The 24557-nt window shown below is 35.8% G+C and overlaps 1 protein-coding gene across 2 annotated transcripts in view; it reads left to right on the top strand.

The window, feature by feature from the left end:
* Positions 1–24557, top strand: part of BANK1 (B cell scaffold protein with ankyrin repeats 1) — a 395229-nt gene that overhangs the window by 168384 nt on the left and 202288 nt on the right. For both annotated transcript variants that reach the window (XM_066280104.1, XM_066280103.1), the window contains exon 7: positions 17643–17839. In XM_066280104.1, the coding sequence (XP_066136201.1) occupies positions 17643–17839 (197 nt within the window). The remainder of the gene's footprint in view (positions 1–17642; positions 17840–24557) is intronic.

Here is a 24557-nt window from a genome sequence, read left to right as displayed (position 1 = left end):
AAATTGATGTTGCAGTCTTCAGTCCAAAGACAGTATGAGGATAGGATTCCTTCCTCTTCCTCTTTTGTCTTCTCTCCTAGGGCCCTCAACTAGTAAATGAAAGTAATTGGCTTTACTCAAAGTTTACTGATATAAGTATTAATCACATCTAAAAATACCTGCACAGTAACAGCTAGCCTGATGTGTGACAGAAGAACTAGGCACATAGCCTAGCCAAGTTGACACATAAAATTAACTATTATACTTACCATTATCCTATTCAGAGGTTGATAGCTCTGAGCAACTCCAACTTACTTGTTTTGATTCTCAACAATCAGTTAGAAAAATGCTTATTAATAGATTTATGAAGAAACTATAACCTAGTGAATAAAAAAATCTTCCAAAGTACTCTATCCTGAGGATGTGCTGGTTGTGTGGTAACATATAATTTAAGTCATGTACATAATACAAACTGCTGAATTATAGAGCTGTTACCACTTTCCTGTGTTATGGGAGTGGCTTTTGAGTTAACATCTCTTGCTTAGTGTAGTAGTGAGCTAAATATTATAATTGCGTCTTAAAGATATTCACGTCCCAGTTCCCAGATCTGTGAATGTTACCTTCTATGGCAAATGAGAGTGTATCTGGGGTCCTATGTCAGAATGCTTTCTCTTTCACAACACAAGTGTTCTGTGGTTATTTTCATTGTTTAATGATGCGGATCTAAGTTTATAACCAATATGCTCTACTCAAGGACACATATTTCTAATTTGACTTATTTGACTTACTACCATATAATTCTATTGCTGGCAGCTACCCTATCAATACCCATGACTATAACTCTCCATGGCAATAATCTTTGTCACATTTTCTAATAAATATTCTCTGTTTTTCTACCTTGTAATTTCACAGTCATGAACCTGAATGTTATCTTACATTCAACTCTTTAGAGCCTACACTGTCATTGACAATGTCCTGCTAACTTTTCTTTTGAAATGTCTGACATATTTGTTAATTTTCCCTGCCACTACTCTAATTCAGACCATCAATTATCTCTCTTTCCTTCTAAAAAATTCTTCTACCAGGTTTCTGTAACATGTTTTACCTTTCTTACCAATCTATTCTCCAAATAGGTGCTTCTCTAATTATTCTCATATTCCATTCTCATTCTACCCCTATGTCACATAAGAAATTGCTCCCTAAGGCATCTTAAGCTCTACCCCATTACTTTATTGCCCAAAGAACTGCCCAGATTTTCTTCCTTGCCTTAGTTCATATTTGTTGTTGTTATTATTATTATTTTTATTATTATATTTTTCTGAAGTGAGAAGCAGGGAGGCAGACTCCCGCATGTGCCTGACTGGGATCCACCCATCATGCCCACCAGGGGGTGATGCTTTGCCCATCTGGGACTTGCTCCGCTGCAACCAGAGCCATTCTAGTGCCTGAGGTGGAGGCCATGAAGTCATCCTCAGCACCCAACCAATTTTTCTCCAATGGAGCCTTGGCTGCAAGAGGGGAAGAGAGAGATAGAGAAAAAGGAGAGGGGGAAGAGTGGAGAAGCAGATGGGCACTTCTCCTGTTGCCCTGACCAGGAATCAAACCCAGAACATCCACACACCGGACTGACACTCTACCACTGAACCAACTGGCCAGGGCTTGTTATTATTTTTTAAAGAACAAATGTGGTGCTTGAGATTACAAGTCTTAAAAAGTGCTGAATAGTCCTTACTAATGAAATCAAGCATCTTTGATATGTCCATTTACTGCTTGTTGTGCATATTCCTTGGATTTCCATGTGAGACCCATCAAAAAGAGTGAGTAGCTTTCTACTGTAAGGCATGGCCCTGCAATAGAGTGACTAGCCATTTAATCCCACTGCAGCCTATCTGATTTTTACACTTTTGTTGTTTTAGGTATCCTGTTTCTCTCTAGGTTCTTTCCTAGTTTCTTTCTAGGTTATTGGTTCCTTCACTCAGCAGAGTCAACATTGGTAATTTTCAAAAGGTATTTTTTAAATGAACACAGACAGATAGACTATAATCACACATGTATGGACATGAAGTTTCCAGGGAATTCTCTTTTTCACACAAGGCAAACCACAGATTGACTGGACTGGTTGAGCACGTGGCAGCCCTGCTCTTCATTACTTTATCACCATGTGGGCTGATAATGGAAAGTGGATAATAAACAAATATATTCAAGTGCTGTTAGATTTACCTTTAACTGCTGTCAATTACAAGAACTTCAATAAGAACTCCATACCAGGCCCTGGCCAGTTGGCTCAGCGGTGGAGCGTCAGCCTGGTGTGCGGGGGACCCAGGTTTGATTCCTGGCCAGGGCACATAGGAGAAGCGCCCATTTGCTTCTCCACCCTCCCCCCTTCCTCTCTGTCTCTCTCTTCCCCTCCTGCAGCCGAGGCTCCATTGGAGCAAAGATGGCCCGGGCGCTGGGGATGGCTCCTTGGCCTCTGCCCCAGGCGCTAGAGTGGCTCTGGTCGCGGCAGAGTGACGCCCCAGAGGGGCAGAGCATCTGCCCCCTGGTGGGCAGAGCATTGCCCCTGGTGGGCGTGCCGGGTGGATCCCGGTCGGGCGCATGCGGGAGTCTGTCTCTCCCGTTTCCAGCATCAGGAAAAAATAAAAATAAAAAAAAGAACTCCATACCACCCTTTTCTTCCTAATTTTATCTCCAGACATGGACCCTAAGCTCTCAGGCTGTTCACTGTGGCCTCATGGCCTGCCTTAGTCTTGTTCTGTATATTGCCTTATTACTCCCTGGCTATTCCTGGTTCACAACCCTGGATAAGAGGGCATTTCACATTATGTCCTCAAATACTCCTTCTATAAGATCAAACTATCTTGCAACAACCTTCTACTTACACGTTCTGCGGCTCTGTTATTACTTATTCTGACTTAGACACTTAAAATCCCAATCTCTTCCTTCTTCCCATTTTCTTTCCCCTGTCTGCTCTTATTATTACTGCTGCTAATTTTATAGTGGAATCTAAAATCATTTCAGGGTGTTTAGTGAACAATGAACTCTTTCTGAATTCAAGGTGACATGCTCCATTTATTTCTCATGTTTCTTTTTTTTTTTTTTTTAATAAATTTTTATTAATGGTAATGGGATGACATTAATAAATCAGGGTACATATATTCAAAGAAAACATGTCTAGGTTATTTTGTCATCAAATTATGTTGCAAACCCCTCACCCAAAGTCAGATTGTCCTCCGTCACCCTCTATCTAGTTCTCTGTGCCCCTCCCCCTCCCCCTAACTCTCTCCCTCCCTCCCTCCCATGTCCTCCCTCCTCCCCCACCCTTGGTAACCACCACACTCTTGTCCATGTCTCTTAGTCTCATTTTTATGTTCCACCAATGTATGGAATCATGTATTTCTTGTTTTTTTCTGATTTGCTTATTTCACTCCTTATAATGTTATCAAGATCCCACCATTTTGCTGTAAATGATCTGATGTCATCATTTCTTATGGCTGAGTAGTATTCCATAGTGTATATGTGCCACATCTTCTTTATCCAGTCTTCTATTGAAGGGCTTTTTGGTTGTTTCCATGTCTTGGCCACTGTGAACAGTGCTGCAATGAACATGGGGCTACATGTGTCTTCACGTATCAATGTTTCTGAGGTTTTGGGGTATATACCCAGTAGAGGGATTGCTGGGTCATAAGGTAGTTCTATTTGCAGTTTTTTGAGGAACCACCATAATTTCCTCCATAATGGTTGTACTACTTTACAGTCCCACCAACAGTGAATGAGGGTTCCTTTTTCTCCACAGCCTCTCCAACATTTGCTATTACCCGTCTTGTTGATAATAGCTAATCTAACAGGAGTGAGGTGGTATCTCATTGTAGTTTTGATTTGCATTTCTCTAATAACTAATGAAGCTGAGCATCTTTTCATATATCTGTTGGCCATTTGTATCTCTTCCTGGGAGAAGTGTCTGTTCATGTCCTCTTCCCATTTTTTTATTGGATTGTTTGTTTGTTTGTTGTTGAGTTTTATGAGTTCTTTGTAAATTTTGGATATTAGGCCCTTATCTGAGCTGTCGTTTGAAAATATCAGTTCCCATATAGTTGGCTGTCTGTTTATTTTGATATCAGTTTCTCTTGCTGAGCAAAAACTTTTAATTCTGATGTAGTCCCATTCATTTATCTTTGCCTTCACTTCGCTTGCCATTGGAGTCAAGTTCATAAAATGTTCTTTAAAACCCAGGTCCATGATTTTAGTACCTATGTCTTCTTCTATGTACTTTATTGTTTCAGGTCTTATATTTAGGTCTTTGATCCATTTTGAATTAATTTTAGTACACGGGGACAGGCTGTAGTCGAGTTTCATTCTTTTGCATGTGGCTTTCCAGTTTTCCCAACACCATTTGTTGAAGAGGCTTTCTTTTCTCCATTGTGTGTTGTTGGCCCCTTTATCAAAGATTATTTGACCATATATATGTGGTTTTATTTCTGGGCTTTCTATTCTGTTCCATTGGTCTGAGTGTCTATTTTTTTGCCAATACCATGCTGTTTTGATTATCGTGGCCCTATAATATAGTTTAAAGTCAGGTATTGTAATGCCCCCAGCTTCATTCTTTTTCCTTAGGATTGTTTTGGCTATTCGGGGTTTTTTATAGTTCCATATAAATCTGATGATTTTTTGTTCCATTTCTTTAAAAAATCTCATAGGGATTTTGATGGGAATTGCATTAAATTTGTATATTGCTTTGGGTAATATGGCCATTTTGATTATATTTATTCTTCCTATCCAGGAACAAGGAATATTTTTCCATCTCATTGTATCTTTTTCGATTTCCCTTAACAATGCTTTGTAATTTTCATTATATAGGTCCTTTACGTTCTTTGTTATGTTTATTCCTAGGTATTTTATTTTTTTTGTTGCAATCGTGAAGGGGATTATTTTTTTGAGTTCGTTTTCTAATATTTCATTGTTGGCATATACAAAGGCTATGGACTTTTGTATGTTAATTTTGTATCCTGCGACCTTACTGTATTGGTTTATTGTTTCTAATAATCTTTTTGTGGAGTCCTTTGGGTTTTCGATGTATAGGATCATATCATCTGCAAAAAGTGATAGCTTTACTTCTTCTTTTCCGATATGGATGCCTTTTATTTCTTTGTCTTGTCTGATTGCTCTGGCCAGAACTTCTAGCACCACGTTGAATAACAGTGGAGAGAGTGGACAACCCTGTCTTGTTCCTGATTTAAGGTAGAAAGTCCTCAGTTTTATGCCGTTTAATAGGATGTTGGCTGATGGTTTATCATATATGGCCTTTATCATGTTGAGATATTTTCCTTCTATACCCATTTTGTTGAGAGTCTTAAACATAAAATTGTGTTGTATTTTATCAAAAGCCTTTTCTGCATCTATTGATAAGATCATGTGGTTTTTGTTCTTTGTTTTGTTGATATGGTGTATTACGTTAACCATTTTGCGTATGTTGAACCATCCTTGAGATTCTGGGATGAATCCCACTTGATCATGATGTATTATTTTTTTAATATGTTGTTGTATTCGGTTTGCCAGTATTTTGTTTAGTATTTTAGCATCTGTATTCATTAGAGATATTGGTCTGTAGTTTTCTTTCTTTGTGCCATCCTTGCCAGGTTTTGGTATGAGGGTTATGTTGGCCTCATAAAATGTGTTTGGAAGTATTGCTTCTTCTTCAATTTTTTGGAAGACTTTGAGTAGAATAGGAACCAAGTCTTCTTTGAATGTTTGATAGAATTCACTAGTATAACCGTCTGGGCCTGGACTTTTATTATTGGGGAGATTTTTAATAGTTTTTTCTATTTCCTCCCTGCTGATTGGTCTGTTTAGGCTTTCTGCTTCTTCATGACTCAGTCTAGGAAGGTTGTATTGTTCTAGGAATTTATCCATTTCTTCTAGATTGTTGTATTTGGTGGCATATAATTTTTCATAGTATTCTACAATAATTCTTTGTATTTCTATGATGTCTGTGGTGATCTCTCCTCTTTCATTTTGGATTTTATTTATTTGAGTCCTGTGTCTTTTTTCCTTGGTGAGTCTTGCTAAGGGTTTGTCAATTTTGTTGATCTTTTCAAAGAACCAGCTCCTTGTTTTATTGATTTTTTCTATAGTTTTTCTGTTCTCTATTTCATTTATTTCTGCTCTGATTTTTATTATCTCCTTTCTTCGGCTGGTTTTGGGTTGTCTTTGTTCTTCTTTTTCTAGTTCCTTAAGGTGTGAAGTTAAGTGGTTTACTTCGGCTCTCTCTTGTTTGTTCATATAGGCCTGAAGTGATATGAACTTTCCTCTTATTACTGCTTTTGCTGCATCCCAGAGATTCTGATATGTCGTATTTTCATTTTCATTTGTCTGTATATATCTTTTGATTTCTGCACTTATTTCTTCTTTGACCCATTCATTTTTTAGAAGTATGTTGTTTAGTTTCCACATTTTTGTGGGTTTTCCCCCCTCTTTTTTGCAGTTGAATTCTAGTTTCAAGGCTTTATGATCAGAAAATATGCTTGGTACAATTTCAATTTTTCTAAATTTGCTGATATTGTCTTTGTGGCCCAACATATGGTCAATTCTTGAGAATGTTCCATGTACACTAGAGAAAAATGTATACTCTGTCGCTTTGGGATGAAGTGTCCTGTAGATGTCTATCATATCCAGGTGTTCTAGTATTTCGTTTAAGGCCACTATATCTTTATTGATTCTCTGTTTGGATGACCGATCTAGAGCCGTCAGCGGTGTATTGAGGTCTCCAAGTATGATTGTATTTTTGTTAGTTTTTGTTTTAAGGTCAATAAGTAGCTGTCTTATATATTTTGGTGCTCCTTGGTTTGGTGCATATATATTAAGGATTGTTATGTCTTCTTGATTCAACTTCCCCTTAATCATTATGAAATGACCATTTTTGTCTCTGAGTACTTTTTCTGTCTTGTAGTCAGCATTATTAGATATGAGTATTGCTACGCCTGCTTTTTTTGGGGTGTTGTTTGCTTGGAGTATTGTTTTCCAGCCTTTCACTTTGAATTTGTTTTTATCCTTGTTGCTTAGATGTGTTTCTTGTAGGCAGCATATAGTTGGATTTTCTTTTTTAATCCATTCTGCTACTCTGTGTCTTTTTATTGGTAAGTTTAATCCATTTACATTTAGTGTAATTATTGACACTTGTGGGTTCCCTACTGCCATTTTATAAATTGCTTTCTGTTAGTTTTGTATCTAGTTTGATTCTTCTCTTTTGTTTTTCTATCATTTGTTTTTGTTTGTTTGTGTTCCATACTTCTTTCCTCTGTTGCTACCTTTTTTAAGTCAAGTGTTTTTGTGGTGGTTTTTTTAAGGGTGGTTACCATTAAGTAATGAAAAGGGTACCTACCATATTCATTGTAGTACCCTATCTTATAAGTATTTCTGCACTTCATCATCCTTTGCTACTGTTAATCTCCATCCTCTCCCCCCTTTTTTTCCTTTGTTGTCACAGTTTAAGTTTGGTTTTATTGTGTTCTTGGTGGAGCTGTTACTTGTGGTGTTGTTTTCTTTTGTTCTTTGAATCTGGTTGGAAAACCCCCCTTAGTATTTCCTGGAGTGGGGGCTTTCTGTTGATAAATTCTCTCATCTTTTCTGTATTTGTGAATGTTTTTATATCTCCTTCATACTTGAAGGATAGCTTTGATGGGTATAGTATTCTTGGCTGAAAGTTCCTCTCTTTCAGGGCTTTAAATATTGGGGTCCACTCTCTTCTAGCTTGTAGAGTTTCTGCTGAGAAATCTGATGATAATCTAATAGGCCTTCCATTATATGTTGTACTCTTCTTTTCCCTGGCTGCCTTGAGAATTTTTTCTTTGTCATTGGTTTGTGTCATCTTTATTATGATGTGCCTTGGAGTGAGTTTGTTGGGGTTAAGAAAACTTGGTGTTCTGTTTGCTTCTTGAATTTGAGGTTTTAGTTCCTTCCACAGGCTTGGGAAGTTCTCGTCTATTATTTGTTTGAGTATATTCTCCATTCCATTTTCTTTCTCTTCTCCCTCTGATATACCTATTATTCTTATGTTATTCTTTCTGATGGAGTCAGACAATTCCTGTAGGGCTTTCTCGTTTTTTATTATTTTTGAGTCTCTTTCTTCTTCTCTCTGTTGTGCCTCAAGTTGTTTGTCTTCTATTTCACTAATCCTATCTTCAATCTGGGCTGTTCTGTTAGCTAAGCTTGTTACCTCGTTTTTCAGCTCGTGAATTGAGTTTTTCATTTCTGTTTGATTTGTTTTTATAGTTTCAATTTCCTTGGTAATATATTCTTTGTGTTCATTGAGTTGTTTTCTGATCTCCCTATATTGCCTTTCTGTGTTTTCTTGTATATCTCTGAGTATTTTTAAGATTTCTAGTTTAAATTCTCTGTCATTTAGCTCCAAGGCTTCCAATATGTTAAGTCTTTTCTCCATAGATTTTTCCACATCTATTTGTGTTACCTCTCTTTCTTTTGTATCCATAATATTCGATTTCCTCTTTCTTATCGGCATCTGAGGGTAGTCTTATTGATAGCACTAATTAGAATTAATAAAGAGTAAAAAGAAAAAAAAAAAAAAGGGTAAAACACCCCACAAAAAAAAACAGTAATAATTTATTATTTCCCCCTTTTTTTCTCTCTTCTCTTTCCCTCCTCTCCCCTCCTCAGGGAAATATCGTGCCTATAATGGAGGGCCTGATTTGGGGTGAAGAGTTCAAGGGGCAAAAAAAGGGAGTAGGGACCTACTAAATGCAAAAAAAAAAAAAAAAAAGGAAGAAAATCTTAGACAAGCATAAGATGATTTGCTTGTAAGTGATGGTCAACTAAGAGATATAATGAGAGGGATAAGAGGGAATCAGAAAAAAGGACCAAAAAAGAATAATAAAGAAGAAAAATAAAAATAATAAGTAAAAATCTGTTGTATTAAGTGGAGCGAAGACTAAATACAATGGAGACCTTGGGTTGGGAGGACCCAAAATGCCACAAAAATAAACAAACAAGAGAAAAAAAATAAAAACAAAAGCAAAAAAGAGAAATAAAGCCAAAAAAAAGCCTTGAGTCCCAAATTAACTAATTTGTTCGTGATTGAGGATTATATGGGAGGAAAGTAAAATGAGAAAAGAAAAAACGAATAGAAAGGAAAAAATAAGAAAAAGAGAAAAACGAAGGAAGAAATAAAATAGGAAGAGAAAAAAACAAAATAAAGCAAGACAAAAAAAAAACAAAAGAAGAGAGAGTGAGAGTTAAGTGTTTTGGAGTATAACCTTAAAGGAGGGTGAGGATGAAGAAGAAAAATAAAATGCAACACTCATGGGTAGTGTAGTTCAAGAAAGGGGAAGCATAAGATGGGAAGAGAATAGAAGGACCGAGGTGGAAGAAATAAAGGCAAAAAGATAGAAGAAACAAACAACAACAACAACAAAAAAAAAAAATTAGTGGATCAAGTTGTAAAGTCTGTGGGTTTTTCTTGATTTTGAGAGGTTAACTTCTTCCTTTTTCTTTTCTCTCCCTCTTCCTGGTCGGTGACTCTGTACCCCAGGCTCTGCCCCTGTGTCACTCTTAGGTAGGGATTTGCAGTTGATGGGATTCTATGGCAATGTCATATAATTGGCTTTAGTCTTGCTGGAAGTAAAGGCTTGTTGGCGTTTGCAGGGTCCAACGATGAGAGAGTTTGCTTTCCTGGATTCTCTCTCCTAGTCCCCCCTTTCTGAATTAGCAGCCTGGTGATCCAGCTATAAGGCTGCAACTGCTTCTGCCTGGGGAGTAAGAGGCTCAAAGAGCTGGGAAATCCCCACTCTATCCCCACTCAGTGCAAGGCTTTGGGAAAGGCTCTGACAGTCAGGGCCTCCAGTGTAATCAGGCGGGGGTGGGAGTCAATTGTTGTCAAGGTGACTGTTCAGCGCCTATCATTTAGTTGGACCTCTCAACCCAGGCTTTCCACACTTTGTAGCCTGTTTTTGCAGGGAAGAAGAGGCACTAGTCTCTGCTTACGACTAGTGTAGTATAGACCTTATTATCTGCCAAGTCCTTCTTGTTAGCGTTTATCCCTGAATATGGAGGCTCTATCAATCAGAAGTTGCCCCCGCCCCTTTAGCGAGAGGCACTAAAAAATATCACGCCTCTTGTCTTGGATCGCTGAACTGAGAGAGATCTTATCAATTAGAACCGAGGGTGCGCAGATTTTATGGGTTAAGCTAATTTTAGTGATTGGGTCGCAGCTGTGTTTCTGAAGGTGTTTTAGGCTGCCTGCGCGCGCCCCTCCCCCAACGCTTGATTGTTAGGTTGAATGGCTGGGTGAGGTGCCCCGCCCATGGAGAGAATCTCCCAAGCCTCTCTCGCTCGCCCCGCCGCTGGCGGCTGGACCGCACCAAGCGCAGGATAATGGAGCCCCCTGGGTGTGCGGGCCAGTAGGGCGCCCTGGGCGCGTGGAATGCCCAAGGCACGCGCGCAAATGTGGCGCTCCGGGCACCGGTGGCCGGCGACCCCCACTCGCAGTGTGCGGGCCGCTGGGAACGTCAGCGGTGCTCAACCGGACCGGGCGCGCGCGCGCGGCGGCTCGTGGCGGCCGCTCGCGGTGGCGGTTCGCGGGGGTTCGCGGGGGTTCGCGGCAGCTCGCGGTCGGCCGCTCGCGGCGGCTTGCGGTTCCCAAGTATATGGGCTGACTCACCACAGGCGCACTCCCTGGCGGCTTGAATGAGCGTCGCTGTGGTAGCTTCCTCCACACCCTCGTCTCTCAGATTCAAGTGATAACAGTCCTTTTGCTTTCAGTTTGTGTGGAACTCCGGAATGCTCCGAGGATAAATTTTTCTGTTTCTAGTTGATAAATTTGTTGTGATTTAGGGGAGAGCTGTCGGACGCGCTTCTCACGGCGCCATTTCCGTGACGTCACCAACCCTCTCATGTTTCTTGTTAATTTATTATTCAGATATTTACATATCAGTCTTCCAAAAGTCTATTTTTATAGTTTTACAAAACTCCCAAATCTTAAACATACAGTTATCACACAAATACAGAAGTTTTGCTAAAATTGAAAAGATTTAAGTCACTCAAAGGAATTCACATTACCTAAGAACAACAGAGTAAGGATTCATTTTTACCTTATATTTTTCCTGTTGTTTTGCTTAATAAGCTAGATTAAGAGAAAAAAAATAAGACCCTGGGCCTGTTCCTTCTGTCACCACGGTGGTTGGTAGTGTGAGCTCTAATCATGCCCAGTCTGAATTTTAACAAGGTAGGCCCTAAACACAGAGACAGCCAGGGAGAATGCCTCAGAAAACACGGGCCTAGATGCTGACAGTTTCCTCCTGCAGCCCCACTCCTGAGGAGCAGGCGCCACGATTGCACTCAGAGCTTCAGCTGTGGGGAAGAAAGAAAAGAAGGCACCACACTTTTGAAAATGCCTAGCCATGTTCCTATTGAAACCTATTCTGAATTCTTTTTCCAAAAGGAAAAAGGGACCTCTATATGGCTTCAAAGTGCAGTTGATTCCCATTATTTACAGTAATTATGTTCTATAAAATTGCTGAACAAGAGGCTACTGAACCGCTGCTCCCAGGAGACATACAAGGTTAGGTTCCTACCAGCCTCTGGTCACATTCTTGTCAATTGATCGATACATAAACTGCTTTATGTGTGTTTCTGTTTAATGACATATTATTTGATATATACTTTTAATTCATTAATATTGAACTCACCACCAATAACATTATAATTCATGCCTAAGTGAAACTTATCTGATACACTTATTTTCTTCATAAAGCACATCACAGCCTTCTTGAGCTTAGCAATACTAGACAGCACTTTAGCTTATGGCTAGAGGCCACTTTAAACAACTAAATCACCAAGAAAAACACAAAAATGTAAAAAATATGGTACTACATAGGCCACAAAAAGGCCAGTTGCTTACATTATAAGAGCTAAAACAAGAGGCAGTATACACTTCAGCTAAGAATATGCACTTCAGCTGACTCAAGTTGGTCACTGCTCTGCACTTGTCCACAAATGACTGGAGAAGTGCCACAAGTATTGATTTTGTGGGTACAAATACATTTTTATTAATAGGAAAATTTGCAAATATGGAATCCTTGAATAATGAAGATCAACTGTACTTATTTGTATGACAAAATATTATACATTGTACCTAGGTTTAATACCTGATTGAATAAATGTTATTATCCTCATTTAATGGTTCAGAAAATTGAGACACAGAAAGTTCAAGTTGTTTGTTTAAATCACACCAATTTTAAATGCTGGAGTTGGAATTCCATCCATGTGGTCTTGTTTCAAAGCCCCAATATCTAAGCACTAAATACACAGTATTGCTTCCTGAAAGAAATAAATATTAAGTTTTAAATTTTAGGGTTTAAAATAATAAAAGGGATTAAATTTTAGCATTTAAAATAAAGAAAAGCTTTAATTTTATTATGATGAAATCAGGATTCATTTGAATATAATAATGATTAATACTTTATTTAAAGCATTTGAAAAAGGATATCTGGTACAAAGTTTCTTGAGAAAATTAACAAGGGACATGCAAAATGGATATGAGCTTTAATTTTTTTCTTAAATATTTAAGAGAATGTTTCAGTAATAAAAATGCAATTGCAAAAATTAATGAATTTAAAATTGGGGTAAATGCTGATGTGTATATCTATGAACTTTCCACATATTTTACATAATATGAAAAATACAACTGTAGCAAAGGGCTTGATGGACCCTTATTCATGTAATTTATCAAGGTTTTATGGATATAATTACCTTGACAGTATGTTTTGTTGCTTGAAATTCTAAATAGGATTATTGTATACGTCTACTTTTTTTACAGGATGCTAAGAGTGATCCCTCTCGTGTTCTATGTGTGCTCCTTCTGCCATGCAGCAATCAGCTTCATAAACCCAGCAATCTTCTCTTTTACAGATCCACAGGAGAACTAAAACTAACATTTCATCAGTCTCTAAATTCTATGATGAAAGGAATCAAAGCCATTACCTTTCTCCAACCTTCACAAATACTACTGTCCTTACTCCTGTAACTGCTATCTGATTAGCGTCCTAGGAAAATTGCCTAAAAACCACCTGTGGCATGGTTTCTAGCTCAGAAGGATATCAGAAATCCTATAATTCTAAACCCAATCCTGTCTTTTATAGATAAATATACTGAGGTCCAGGGAGATGAAAGAACTTTCTTAAGTACCACAGATGTAGTGACTAAGCTGGTAATAGAATGTGTATTTCCTGGCTAAGCTGGTAATATTGTGTATTTCCTGGCTTTTTATTGTTTTGTTGTATGCTTCATTGTTTTTTCCTAAAGTGGCCACCTGGTCATCCTACTTTGAATAAATAAATATTTACGCTTCCAGATAGTGATTTTTGAATACAAATAGATTATTACATGGTCCTTTACTTCCAATTTGTATACTCATCTTTTAAATTTTCAAAGCTGATATTCTAACCTTTCACTTATTTTCATTTTATTATTCTGGTGAACTAGGTTAATCTTTTGAAAGCTTTGATTTGATTAATGTAATCATTGCCCATCTTTTATACAGATTACTTTGAACTGTTAGAAATGGCTCAGCACAAACAAACACTGTATGTGATTCAACTTCTTTACTATGTGCCAACTCATCTAGTTATTTTTATTTGAAACACTATTAAACTTGGATTTTCCTAGAAAACTGAACATTTGAAAACTGGGAATTTATATTGTCAAGAAAAAAAATCAAAAGCAAATTGGCTAGACCTTAGTGTTAATGATGGTTTCTATATTTATACTTTGGTAATGAATCTTGATTAATTCAATGAAAATTGCCTTGAATTGAAGAAGCAGACATACACTGCAGATTAAGCATATTTTCAAAGGTTGGGTTTGTTTTTTTTTTACATCTTCTTGAGGAGTCTATCATAAGATTATAAACTTTGTAAAATAAATGCTATGAGGTTAAAAAAATAACTACTTTTAGAAATTCCAATATGAAGGTAAAGATCTTTAAGTAAAAAAAAACAGCAATTATGTGTTCTATATTTAAATGAAGATCTAAAGCAGGGGTCTCAAACTCAACTCAGCATGTGGGCCGCAGAGCAAGATCACAGCCATTCAGCGGGCAGCACTAGGTCTACAAAAGGCAACTGTTATGCAACACTTTTCTCACTGCAGTTGAAAACAAAAAAAATCAGTACAACAAGCACAATCGTACATGCAGTTTACTCAGTGTCACAAAACGACCAGAAACTGTAGTTCGCATCACAACTGCTGTTAACTAAGCTAATATCTAGCTAGGATGCTAGAGAAATGAAAAATACAAGTAGGCCCCTAGGCTTACTTAATTTTATCCAAAATATTTTGAACTTCGTGGATTAGTCTGCAGGCCGCACAAAATTGTATGCGGCCCGCGGGCTGCGAGTTTGAGACCCCTGCTCTAAAGAATAGTGAAGGACAATATGTAATACTCCAGAATCCCAGGCACCTTATTTGATGAACACTCGTTCTCTTATACTGAATGAGTGCGGAGAAAAAGCGTTCATCTCCTCAGCAAGCTTTATTGTACTAAAAGACTTCCTCATCTTATACTGTTTACAAATTACCAGTTCCAATTACAGAAAGACTCATTGATATCTCAAGTTTTCATAATAATCAAATCAAGGTGAAACATTAAAAGTGTGATTTTATAAAATATAAAGTACTAAAAACCCAAACTAATTCTTAGTATTAATCACACTTTATTGAGGTGAGGACTTCTACAAATATGAATGTCATATGTATATTAATATAATATTATATGCACATACTGAGTATATTTAATTTGAGATTCTGCAAAAATAATGTGAGACCATAAATTAATATTAAAATATTAATATATTAAAATAACTAATATAACTCCTGTGAATCATCTCAAGTTCTTTGTAAAGTTAACTGTCATATTATAATTTAAAAAATCTTAAATTAGAAATTTTCTAGTTATTGACCATGTGCATTAGTAGGCTGATTATTTTTTACTTAACAAAAATAACAGGCAATGAAAAGGATTGCAGTAAATGTTGGACAGGTTTGAAACTGATTAATTCTATAAAGGTCTAATTATTGGGCCAATCTCAGAATACTCATATTTTAGAATAATGAAAAAATTAGGGATCATAAAGTTGGGGCAAACATGATTTAGGACAAGGATGCTCTAAACTATTTGATTCAGAGAAAGGGAAGGAAACTACTATTTATTGAATGTTATGTTTCAAACACCTTGCTGGCACTTGTTATGTATTAAATCATTTCATTATCTCAATAGACCTACAAACTTGGATGAGAAAGTTAGGCTTAGATAACCCTTGCTTGCTGAAGTTTACAGAGTAAATAAATGGCAGGATCTACTGATTCTAAGCCCAGGCTTTTGTAACTATCATTCTGTATTGCCCAAAAGATATGAAGATATGAAAATTTAGAGAAAATACATTTCACCACAACAGTAGGAATAGTTGTGTAACCAAGAAACAGGTTGTCTCAGGAAATAAAGAACTCTGTCATTAGAGGTATGCAAAGCAGGACCTAGAACATCATTCTGCTTCTATAGGTAGAAAATTAGATGTCCTCCAAACCTCTTTTATGTCTATAACTTCACAAAAAATTCAGGTAGGTTAATGGATTTTAAGCTACCACTAAAATAACAAAATGAAAAATAGAGAAGCCAACCTTCAAACCTGTGGTCCCTATGGTATCAGCAGTATTATCTTAAATCAGCAGAATTTCCTCTTTGCGTCAGAAAACGTGGTTCAGGGTGTCAAAATTGTTAAGAAATGTTCCCTGAAAAAACATGGCCACTTGTGACACTCCTTGTACTCTTTTTAAAGTACAAAAATTAAAGGAATAACTTAATGAAATTTCTTGTTATTTTAAATATTATATTGCCTTACTATTGATGACTTTACTGATAGGGAGGTTGGTGAGGTTAAAAGGTGAAACAGTTTCAATAATGACTAAATATTTATTTAATAAAAACAACATTTTAAGCTGCAATAAAAGTGATTTAAAAATTCACCAGAATATCAATGATTAGAACAACGCATAATATTGATTGACAGGTGATTTCTTTTTTATTTTATGGTGTGGCAAAGAGATGACTAAGGGCATCTAAAAATCTTATATTATTCTGCAAATATTTTTTCTTATTAACTTTGGCTTAGTTTAATTACCTGAGAAAATTATATATTAGAATGCAACTTACTGAAAATAAATAGGGAATTATATCTTTAGACATTTTTAAGAAAACAATTTTTTACTTTGAAAATTGGTATCTACCTTAGACAGTTTCAGCTTTCATAAGCTTATTTTCATAAACTATTTGATAAGCTTCAACCCACTGCACATCATATAAGAAGGAATCAATGCATTTATTATTGAAATATGAGCATAGATTTACCTATAGTCATTTAGTTTCAGTATATTTTGAAGGGTAAAATATTATCTTACAATAAGTTCTTAATGTCTATAGAAGGTTTTTATTTGTTTTGTTTTCTGTTAAAAGCATATATAACAACAAACTGAATTTCTTCAGCCCTGAAACACCCAAGTGAATTGAAAACTCAAGGTTTAATTTTCTCTTCTTCCTTTTTTCTTGTCTACAAAATAACAAAGAGGCAAATGAGGCCAGATTAGTGTTCAAAAACATTATAAGGTGACTATTTCTATTGCTTAAAATTTTGCTGGAAGAGAACTGACTCTTACTTTGACAGTGGCTTTTGTTTCTATTGCTGTAAGTCTTACCTTTGCCTGCTTCTGATAATGCCACCGCTATTAAAGGAGGCTGGTATGTAATGTCCATAACATGTTTTTTATCTAAGTGTGAAAGTGTAGAAGAATAACAAACCATCACTTCTCAGTGTGCATGTGTGTGTGTGTGTTGTGTCACAGGGACAGCAGTTTATATTTATCACTTTTTAGTTATGCATAATTAGGACCTGTCTTCTAATTGATACCTAATAAGTAAATATGAAATTCAAACTTAAAAACATTGAAAAACATTTATATGAAAGCTATAAAATCCTAATGAAAATTTCCAAATGAGATGTTTATATAAGTGCTTACCTATATTTTTTGTTGCAGTTACTTTTGGGAAAAAAAAATTCACATAGAAATCTAACATAACCCCTCCAGGAATTTCATGTTCATTTCAACTTCAGCAAGAAGCAAACAAGACATAGCAGTAAAAATCACAAAAAGGTTTTATAGATGCACTTATTTAATTTTGTTATTTAGTGCTTGGCTAACATCAAATTACATTCAAAAGGAGTTATTACAATATAATGATTTTTGTTTTGTTACATTTAAGAGGTTGATGTGCCTTTCTATATTAAATTTATCCCACTAGTAAGAGTTAAACATTAATACTTTATATATCTATATCTATATCTATATCTATATATCTATATATCTATATATCTATATATCTATATCTATATCTATATCTATATATATATATATATATAAAGATGAGAAATAGAAAGGGGGGATTCTACATTGAAAAAACCACTGAGAGTTTCTTATATGTAAAATCACATTAAAAGTCTGTCCCACTATGTCGGAATTACTTTTAGGAGCTTATTGCATTCAATTTTTTTTTTAAATGGGATTGCAGATATAAAAACATTAAATTCTACTGATTTTCATGCTTACAGATACTCGCTTCAAAGAGCTTCCAACTCTTCTCCATTGTGCAGCAAAATTTGGATTAAAGAACTTGGCTATTCATTTGCTTCAGTGTCCAGGAGCAACTTGGGCTACTCAGATGAAAAATTTGGAGGGATTAGATCCAGCAAATATTGCTGAAAGGCATGATCACAAAGAACTCAAGAAAATCTTTGAAGACTTCTCAGTAAGTTTTTTCCCCATTATATCTTTAAAACTCTTTTTATAAAATGAGTGTGTGTATACACTGCTTTATAAACCTACTTTTGCACCAAAAATATTTACTTTTGCACCAATAATATTGTGTTTGTGTGTGTGCATACACTGCTCTTTTGAAAATGATGCTACTGTGTTGCTACTTGCATCTGTGTTTGTCCGTCCTGAATCATTCATTGTCTTAAAAAGGATTTTGTGAGATTAGTCAGCTTTTATTAGTATTGCCATAAACCAGTTCTGACTCCACACCCCCACCCCAAATAGCTTTTTTGAAATGTATTTGGTCTTTCTATATAGCCTATTCAATACTGGAGAGGACATAGTAAGGAGGAAGTAAAAACCTATTATCTTTATTCTTTTGTTCAGAAGTCTAAATAAGACATTATTAGGTACAGAAGGGTTCTTGTAAACACTCATTTTGTCTCTCTCTTCAACTTTATTTTTTCACTTTCTACACCCTTGGCCTATGCTCTTATAGTCTGTCCTTTCTATCACTACTCATAAATATACAATAAAAAAGAGAAGGGAGTATTTATTTCCCTAAATTATATCAACTTACCAAGGACAAAAAAATCATGATATAAAATAAAACACAGTAAAAAAGTTTTAAAACACATTATTAGATTATTATTATATTTAAGGAAAACATTTTGATAATCATTCAAAAAGTTTACCCTATTAAAAGTTAATTCATATTACTTAAATCTGTCCTCATCTATTATTCCTTTTCTCTCTTTGTGAAGTCTCAGTTTTTTATTATGTAGGTTGAAGCCCCCAATTTTAGAACACTCTTTGAAGGATATAAGTTTTGTAAAAATTTAACCAAGGGAAGATTTTGAAGGAAAGGTTCTGACCTTAGTCCAGAAAACACATTTTGTGTTTTCATAATCAACTTTAGAAAAGTAATAATTTTCTGTTTATAACAGAAGTATGCATATTTTGCTCAAGAATGTGAATTATATTTCTGATGATTCTTAGGAAAATAAAATAGGCCAATGGTTTTGTTGGTAAATTTGTCAAAATTTGGCTTCTCATAAAATACTTTTATTGCCTATGAACCTTTAATATCATATAAATCATTGGAAGCTATAAATAGCTTCTTATTATTTTAGCTTTTATTGTGATTATTAGACTATATCCGTGTGATATTAAATTTATAAAATCATTGGCATTTTTGATTTCCAGACAGCAAAATGACAGCTAATATAACTTTTCCCACCACTTTTAAGAAATACCAAAATAGTTATCCAAAAAGAATGTGTATTACTATCTGGAATTGTAATAAGACATGTTCTCCCTGTGTTTAAAATAAATAAAGTTTATAATAAACTACTAGGTTTTATTCTATGTCCTTCAAGGATGGAATAAGCATTATTTTTACTCCTAGAAAGAATTTAGATGGCAATTCTTATATATCTGATGAGTACATTCGTTTTAGCGTCTAGCCATTGTATGTTGCCATTGACCAGTACAACACGGAAACATGGCATCTATGTCAGGTAAGTCAGTGACTCAATTCAGCCTTATGTATTTGCCCACAATACCATTAATTCAGTACATCTCACTTCTCTACAACCCTAGTCTCAAATTTTCAACCACTGGTGAACTCAGTTAAATTTTCCCCTAAAACTCTTCAATACTCAAGATTACTTTCTAAGATTAACCTCGATTTTCAAAGAGTGATGCTTGCATTTCTAGTTTTCCAGGGAGGACTCAGCTTTTAACAGATGCATTCCCATGCAAACTATGTGTACTCCATAAATAGCATAATACCATATAATAATGACAATAGATAGACATTAAGTATGAGTCAAGGGTTTGATGGATGTGGGAAATACTTTTGTTCTCTTTGGTATCTGAAAGGAAGATTTAGTGGGTTCAGGAGTCATGGCCAAAAGGTCAGTAAACTAGTTCCTCACCTCCATGGGCAAGGGAGGCAGGATCCAGAGGTAAGCCTGAGATGAGCTGATGCCGCTTACCGCTCCTGGGTGGCAAACATCCACCTCCCAGGGTCAGGGTTAGATCTTCAACTGGTCTTCGGCACACACCTCCAGGATTTCAGAACCAGAATAAAAGGCAGAAATTGTGGCTGCACCTAAAACATGAGGCTAGTGTGTTCCAAAAAACAAGTTTATTTTAAAAGCACCTGGGTACAAGTGGGCTGAGACCAGCAAAGCGTGTCAGCCCCGAGCTGCAGGAGAGAGTATTAGATATAGGGGTTGCTGCAGGCATTTGCTGGCATGGTTGCCATCACCTTGACATGCTCAGATTATCATATTGGGGTCTGTGACCTTGGACACTGACTTGACAGTGAGCAGGATGAGGGGGATTCAGCTGCAGAAACACAAGTTCCTTCTGATGTACCTCGGGCCTAATCAGCGTGGTCCTGTCTGGTGTCCTTGGTAAATTTTGAAGACAGCTGAGGTCAGGAATCTCCCAGGAACAGCTGGGACCTGGCATCTCTGAGCCTGTGGCTAGGCTTTCTGAAACAACTATTGTGATTTAAGCTCCCCTAATGGTCAAGTCCCTCCCCAATGTAAGCTTTCCATGACATTCCTGCAAAGGTAAACTTTTTGATACATTTCAAAGTAAAGGCCAGGAAGCAGTTAAGAGAGAGAATAGCAATCAAATTAACTACAACTTCACAGTGGGGAGTGAGAATGTTCTGTTTTGAGCCCTGGTAGGAAGTTGGGTGAGGGGAATTTGAGTTTTGAAGGGACTCTGGATATAAAGGAGCCTTGAACCTAAACCTAACAATATCCTCTGTTTCTGCAATAATAATACCAATAGAGTTTGATTGCTATTATTGTCTTTAAGTGACTATTCACTCTTTTTATAGTGACAGCATTCAATTTTGAAGTTATGCTTGATAATTATTCTATGAAATGTGTTAAATGATTTATTTATTTCATCTCTTTGTGAGGTATTCCATTTTGCTGGAACGTCTGTAGTAGACATTACAATTATAGGTAGGCTAGATCGATTAGTTTTGTGAGTATTCTCTCAGCAAGGAAGTGACTGTAACTGTTGCAAGGGACAACAGATTTATAAGGGCATTTTATGGTTATGGATAATTTTAGGTACAATAATTTTGCAAGCTACGAAAGGCCTTTGGCAAATGTGTGGTTAAGGAAATGAGAACATATGTATTAGGTGGTAATGCACAAGGAAAAATGTTTCCTATTAATATATTTTTAATTATTTTTTTAATTATTAATTTTATTTAATATAAATACAAAAGCCACACCTTCTTAGTGAAATTATACCAGATAATCTAATATTGAAATTTTATATTTCAAACTATGGTAGCTATGTCTTTTTAAGAGCATATCTAAACCTGATAAAGAAAAAATGTGTAATCTCATTATGCTGTTAAAATACTTTATTGTTTCTTTAATAATGTTTACATAGCTCTCATGTCATAATCACATTCTGGTAAATCTAACATGGTGACATATATATTCAAATTTCCATGAACTATTACTTCAGAATTATTGAAAGGAGTATATTTTTTTATGTTGAGGTTTGTAACCTACCAATGGAACTTATTTCTGTATTGAAGAAATATATACTTTTAAATTCAAACATATAATATTTTGCTCCCAGCTGACTTACAGATTTGCTCAATTCTTCCTTATCTGCCATCAGTGAAAATTGTTCATTTTAGGTTCTCAAAGGGAGTTATAGTAGCATGAATTTGATCATTACTGAATAAAGTAGGTAGAAGAACACAGTCTTATGAATTTTAAAAATATAGAAAAAAAGAGACAATTAGCATACATGAGACCATTAGCATACATTCATAAACAAACAAGGGCTATCTATATCTTAGCGTTAGCTATGTGGAGGAAGTGGAGGAAGAGAAGGAGCCTCAGGTCACATTTCTTAACATTTCTTCATGACCTTTTTTCTTTGAGAGGTTAATAATTTATATACAATCTATGAACAGAGCCTCTTTACTATGAATAAATAATTTTCATGCTTTGATAAAGTTATCTAATTAACACCTATGCTTTTTTTATGTTTTCAAAGTACTGTATTGCTAACGATTATAATACCATATATTCCTATAATCCATCAGGTCTTTCAAATAAACTACTCAAGTTTTAGTTTCTCACAATATCCTCTGGGGAAATTAATATAAATTCTGGACAAAGAGCAGAGTGTTGGTATATAAACCCACACACATCCACTATTGGGTGTGAACCACAGTTTGTTTAACAGAACTCTTGAGAAAAGCCAGACTATATCAGATAATAAATAGCAATACTGAAAACTAATTCAGTCCTATAAAAAGCTATCTTTTCAATCAAAAATATCTGAAATACTGAAAATAAACTGGAAGTTGGCCACAGATTAAGAGATACTTTGTGATGTAAAGCATACAGCAAAAATTAGAATGTGTTTTAACCAAAATAATATGTGACATTTCCTTGTATTATCTTACACATATCATTCCATACATCTCTACCAGTTTAGAATACTTAAAAATGATTATATCAATGTATAAGTAGACAGGAAAATATATACTTCTCTGCTGGACCACTATGGAATTGCAAAACCAAAAGATAGTTTCTTAAATTAGGAACAATATCCAGATGAGATCTTCTTTCTTCCATCACATTGTTCACTTATGTATTTAGGTGTGTATGTTAATAAGATCTCAGGCATAAATAGACTTCAGATGAATTTAAGAAATAGAAAGTTAGTCTCCCATGTACTCTTTGTAGCTGGCCTCTTTAGGAGAACTTCAGCTGAGACTCTCTATTGCTCACATCAGTGATGGGAATCCTGTGGCATCTTTCTCTCATTGACTTACCTAGACACTTTCTTTCCCTTGTGAACAGTGGGCTGGTGTGTGTGTGTGCTTGTTTCCATGAGAGAGAGTGAGAGAGGAAGAGAGAGGACAAAGTAAGAAGAGAGGAGAGAGAGAGAGAGAGAAAGAGAGAGAGAGATTATATTGCCCTCTAGTGTGTCTGTCTGATAGACAACAACTGTGATATTTTTCAAGTGGTCAAGGGTTTGGAATAAAGGTACAGAGGGATAGGTGTTAAAGCACTTAGAGCATCCCTAATATTAAGCAGTGACTTACTGACTGGTGTTGAGAACCAGTTACTCAGAAGGCAGGCTTTATGTGTTTAGGCCAGTGCACATTCATTCTAATTGGCCCTTTATTTCTCTCATTCTTAACATTACTCCTTTCGTAATTTATATACTGTTTGTTCTCTAGTAGACTGTATCATTTTATTCAGCATATATAATATACTGTTTGAATCTAAATAGTAGCATACCCTGCTTTGCCTATATAGTTTTTATTTCTTACCAGTCTAGAGGCTAGTCATGTATAATGGCTCTCCACCCTCCCCACATCAAACTCACCAGAGGAGCTCAACATGTATTTACTCAATGATGGGGCAGAAGGCAAACTTCAAAATTAAGGACTTATTTTAGCTTACTTACATAATAATATCCGTAAAACATTGGCTTAAATAAAATAATTCCACATATTCTCTCTATATTCAATATTTTTTAAAGTTTAGTTTTAGAGAATTCATAGACAAATAGCCAAACTGCTAACTTCAGCATATATTTTTAATAGGCCAACCTACAATGAATTGTAGAAGCTTGGCCTTTGTTCAATATTGATGTTCTGTTAGAACTGAGGAAACTGGAACAAGTCACATAACTGCACTTGACGGCATGCATTACAAATTCATGTCTCAGTTAAAGTTTTGGAGCTAGTTAGCAACCTTTTCCTAATATCCCATTTAATGCACCATAGTGGCTGTAATAGAATTTTACTTTTCTCCAAGTCTTCAAACCCAGTTTTGATACCCTAGCTCTGCACCTCTAAACATACTGTTAAACTCCCTCAACTTTCCTCTCTTTTTTGTCAAATTTTTTTATTATCCTCTACTCATAGGGCCTTGGGATTCAGCCAGGTTGGATTTGAATCCTAACTTCATCATATACCAAGCTTTTTCTTTTTCTTTTGGGCAACCTCTGTGTTCTCTGTTTCAGTTTCTTTATCAGAAAATTGAAAAAATGATTTTGACAGAGTGTCTTAGAACTTAAGAAAATAAATGTGAAAACATTAAATATATAGTAGATCCATAATAAATGAAATTGCATTTACCGTATTTACTTTTGATTTAAGTTATTCATATCCACTCGAGAACTCACCACCAATCGTCCCCTCTCTTTTACATCATTAATCTCTCATTAAAACAGCTCACCAAATATAAGACACACACACAGACATATTCCCAACAACCTTGCTTTCTCTTCAATCTCTTTTTCAAGGCCAAAGTTAACTGAAAGAATGGTCTACACCAGCTGTCTTTTTATTTCACTCATTTTTTGCCTCCTGATAATCAGAGCTTAAACCCACTACTGAAGCTGCTCTGTCAAAGGCCATGGATGATCTGTCATATGTGAGATCTACTGGATTCCTCTCAAATATGCTTTGGCTCAAACTTTGGCCCTGGTTTTCGTGACCCTGTCCTCTTTCTAAATCACCACTGACCCCTTGTAACTTCCTTCTCTTACTCCATCAGCTAAGATTCTTTTAACACAGTCTTCTCTTGTGATAACAGCTAAATCATTGTCTTTAATTTGGACCTTTCCCTTGACTTAAGACTCTGGTTTTGGTTTGCAAGCTGTAAATGTCCATATGGATATATTACAAG

Source organism: Saccopteryx bilineata, chromosome 5 (assembly GCF_036850765.1).
Source record: "Saccopteryx bilineata isolate mSacBil1 chromosome 5, mSacBil1_pri_phased_curated, whole genome shotgun sequence".
NCBI classification, from domain to species: Eukaryota; Metazoa; Chordata; class Mammalia; order Chiroptera; family Emballonuridae; genus Saccopteryx; species Saccopteryx bilineata.
Note: the sequence above shows the minus strand (reverse complement) of the source record. Positions and strands in the feature narration are given on the sequence as shown.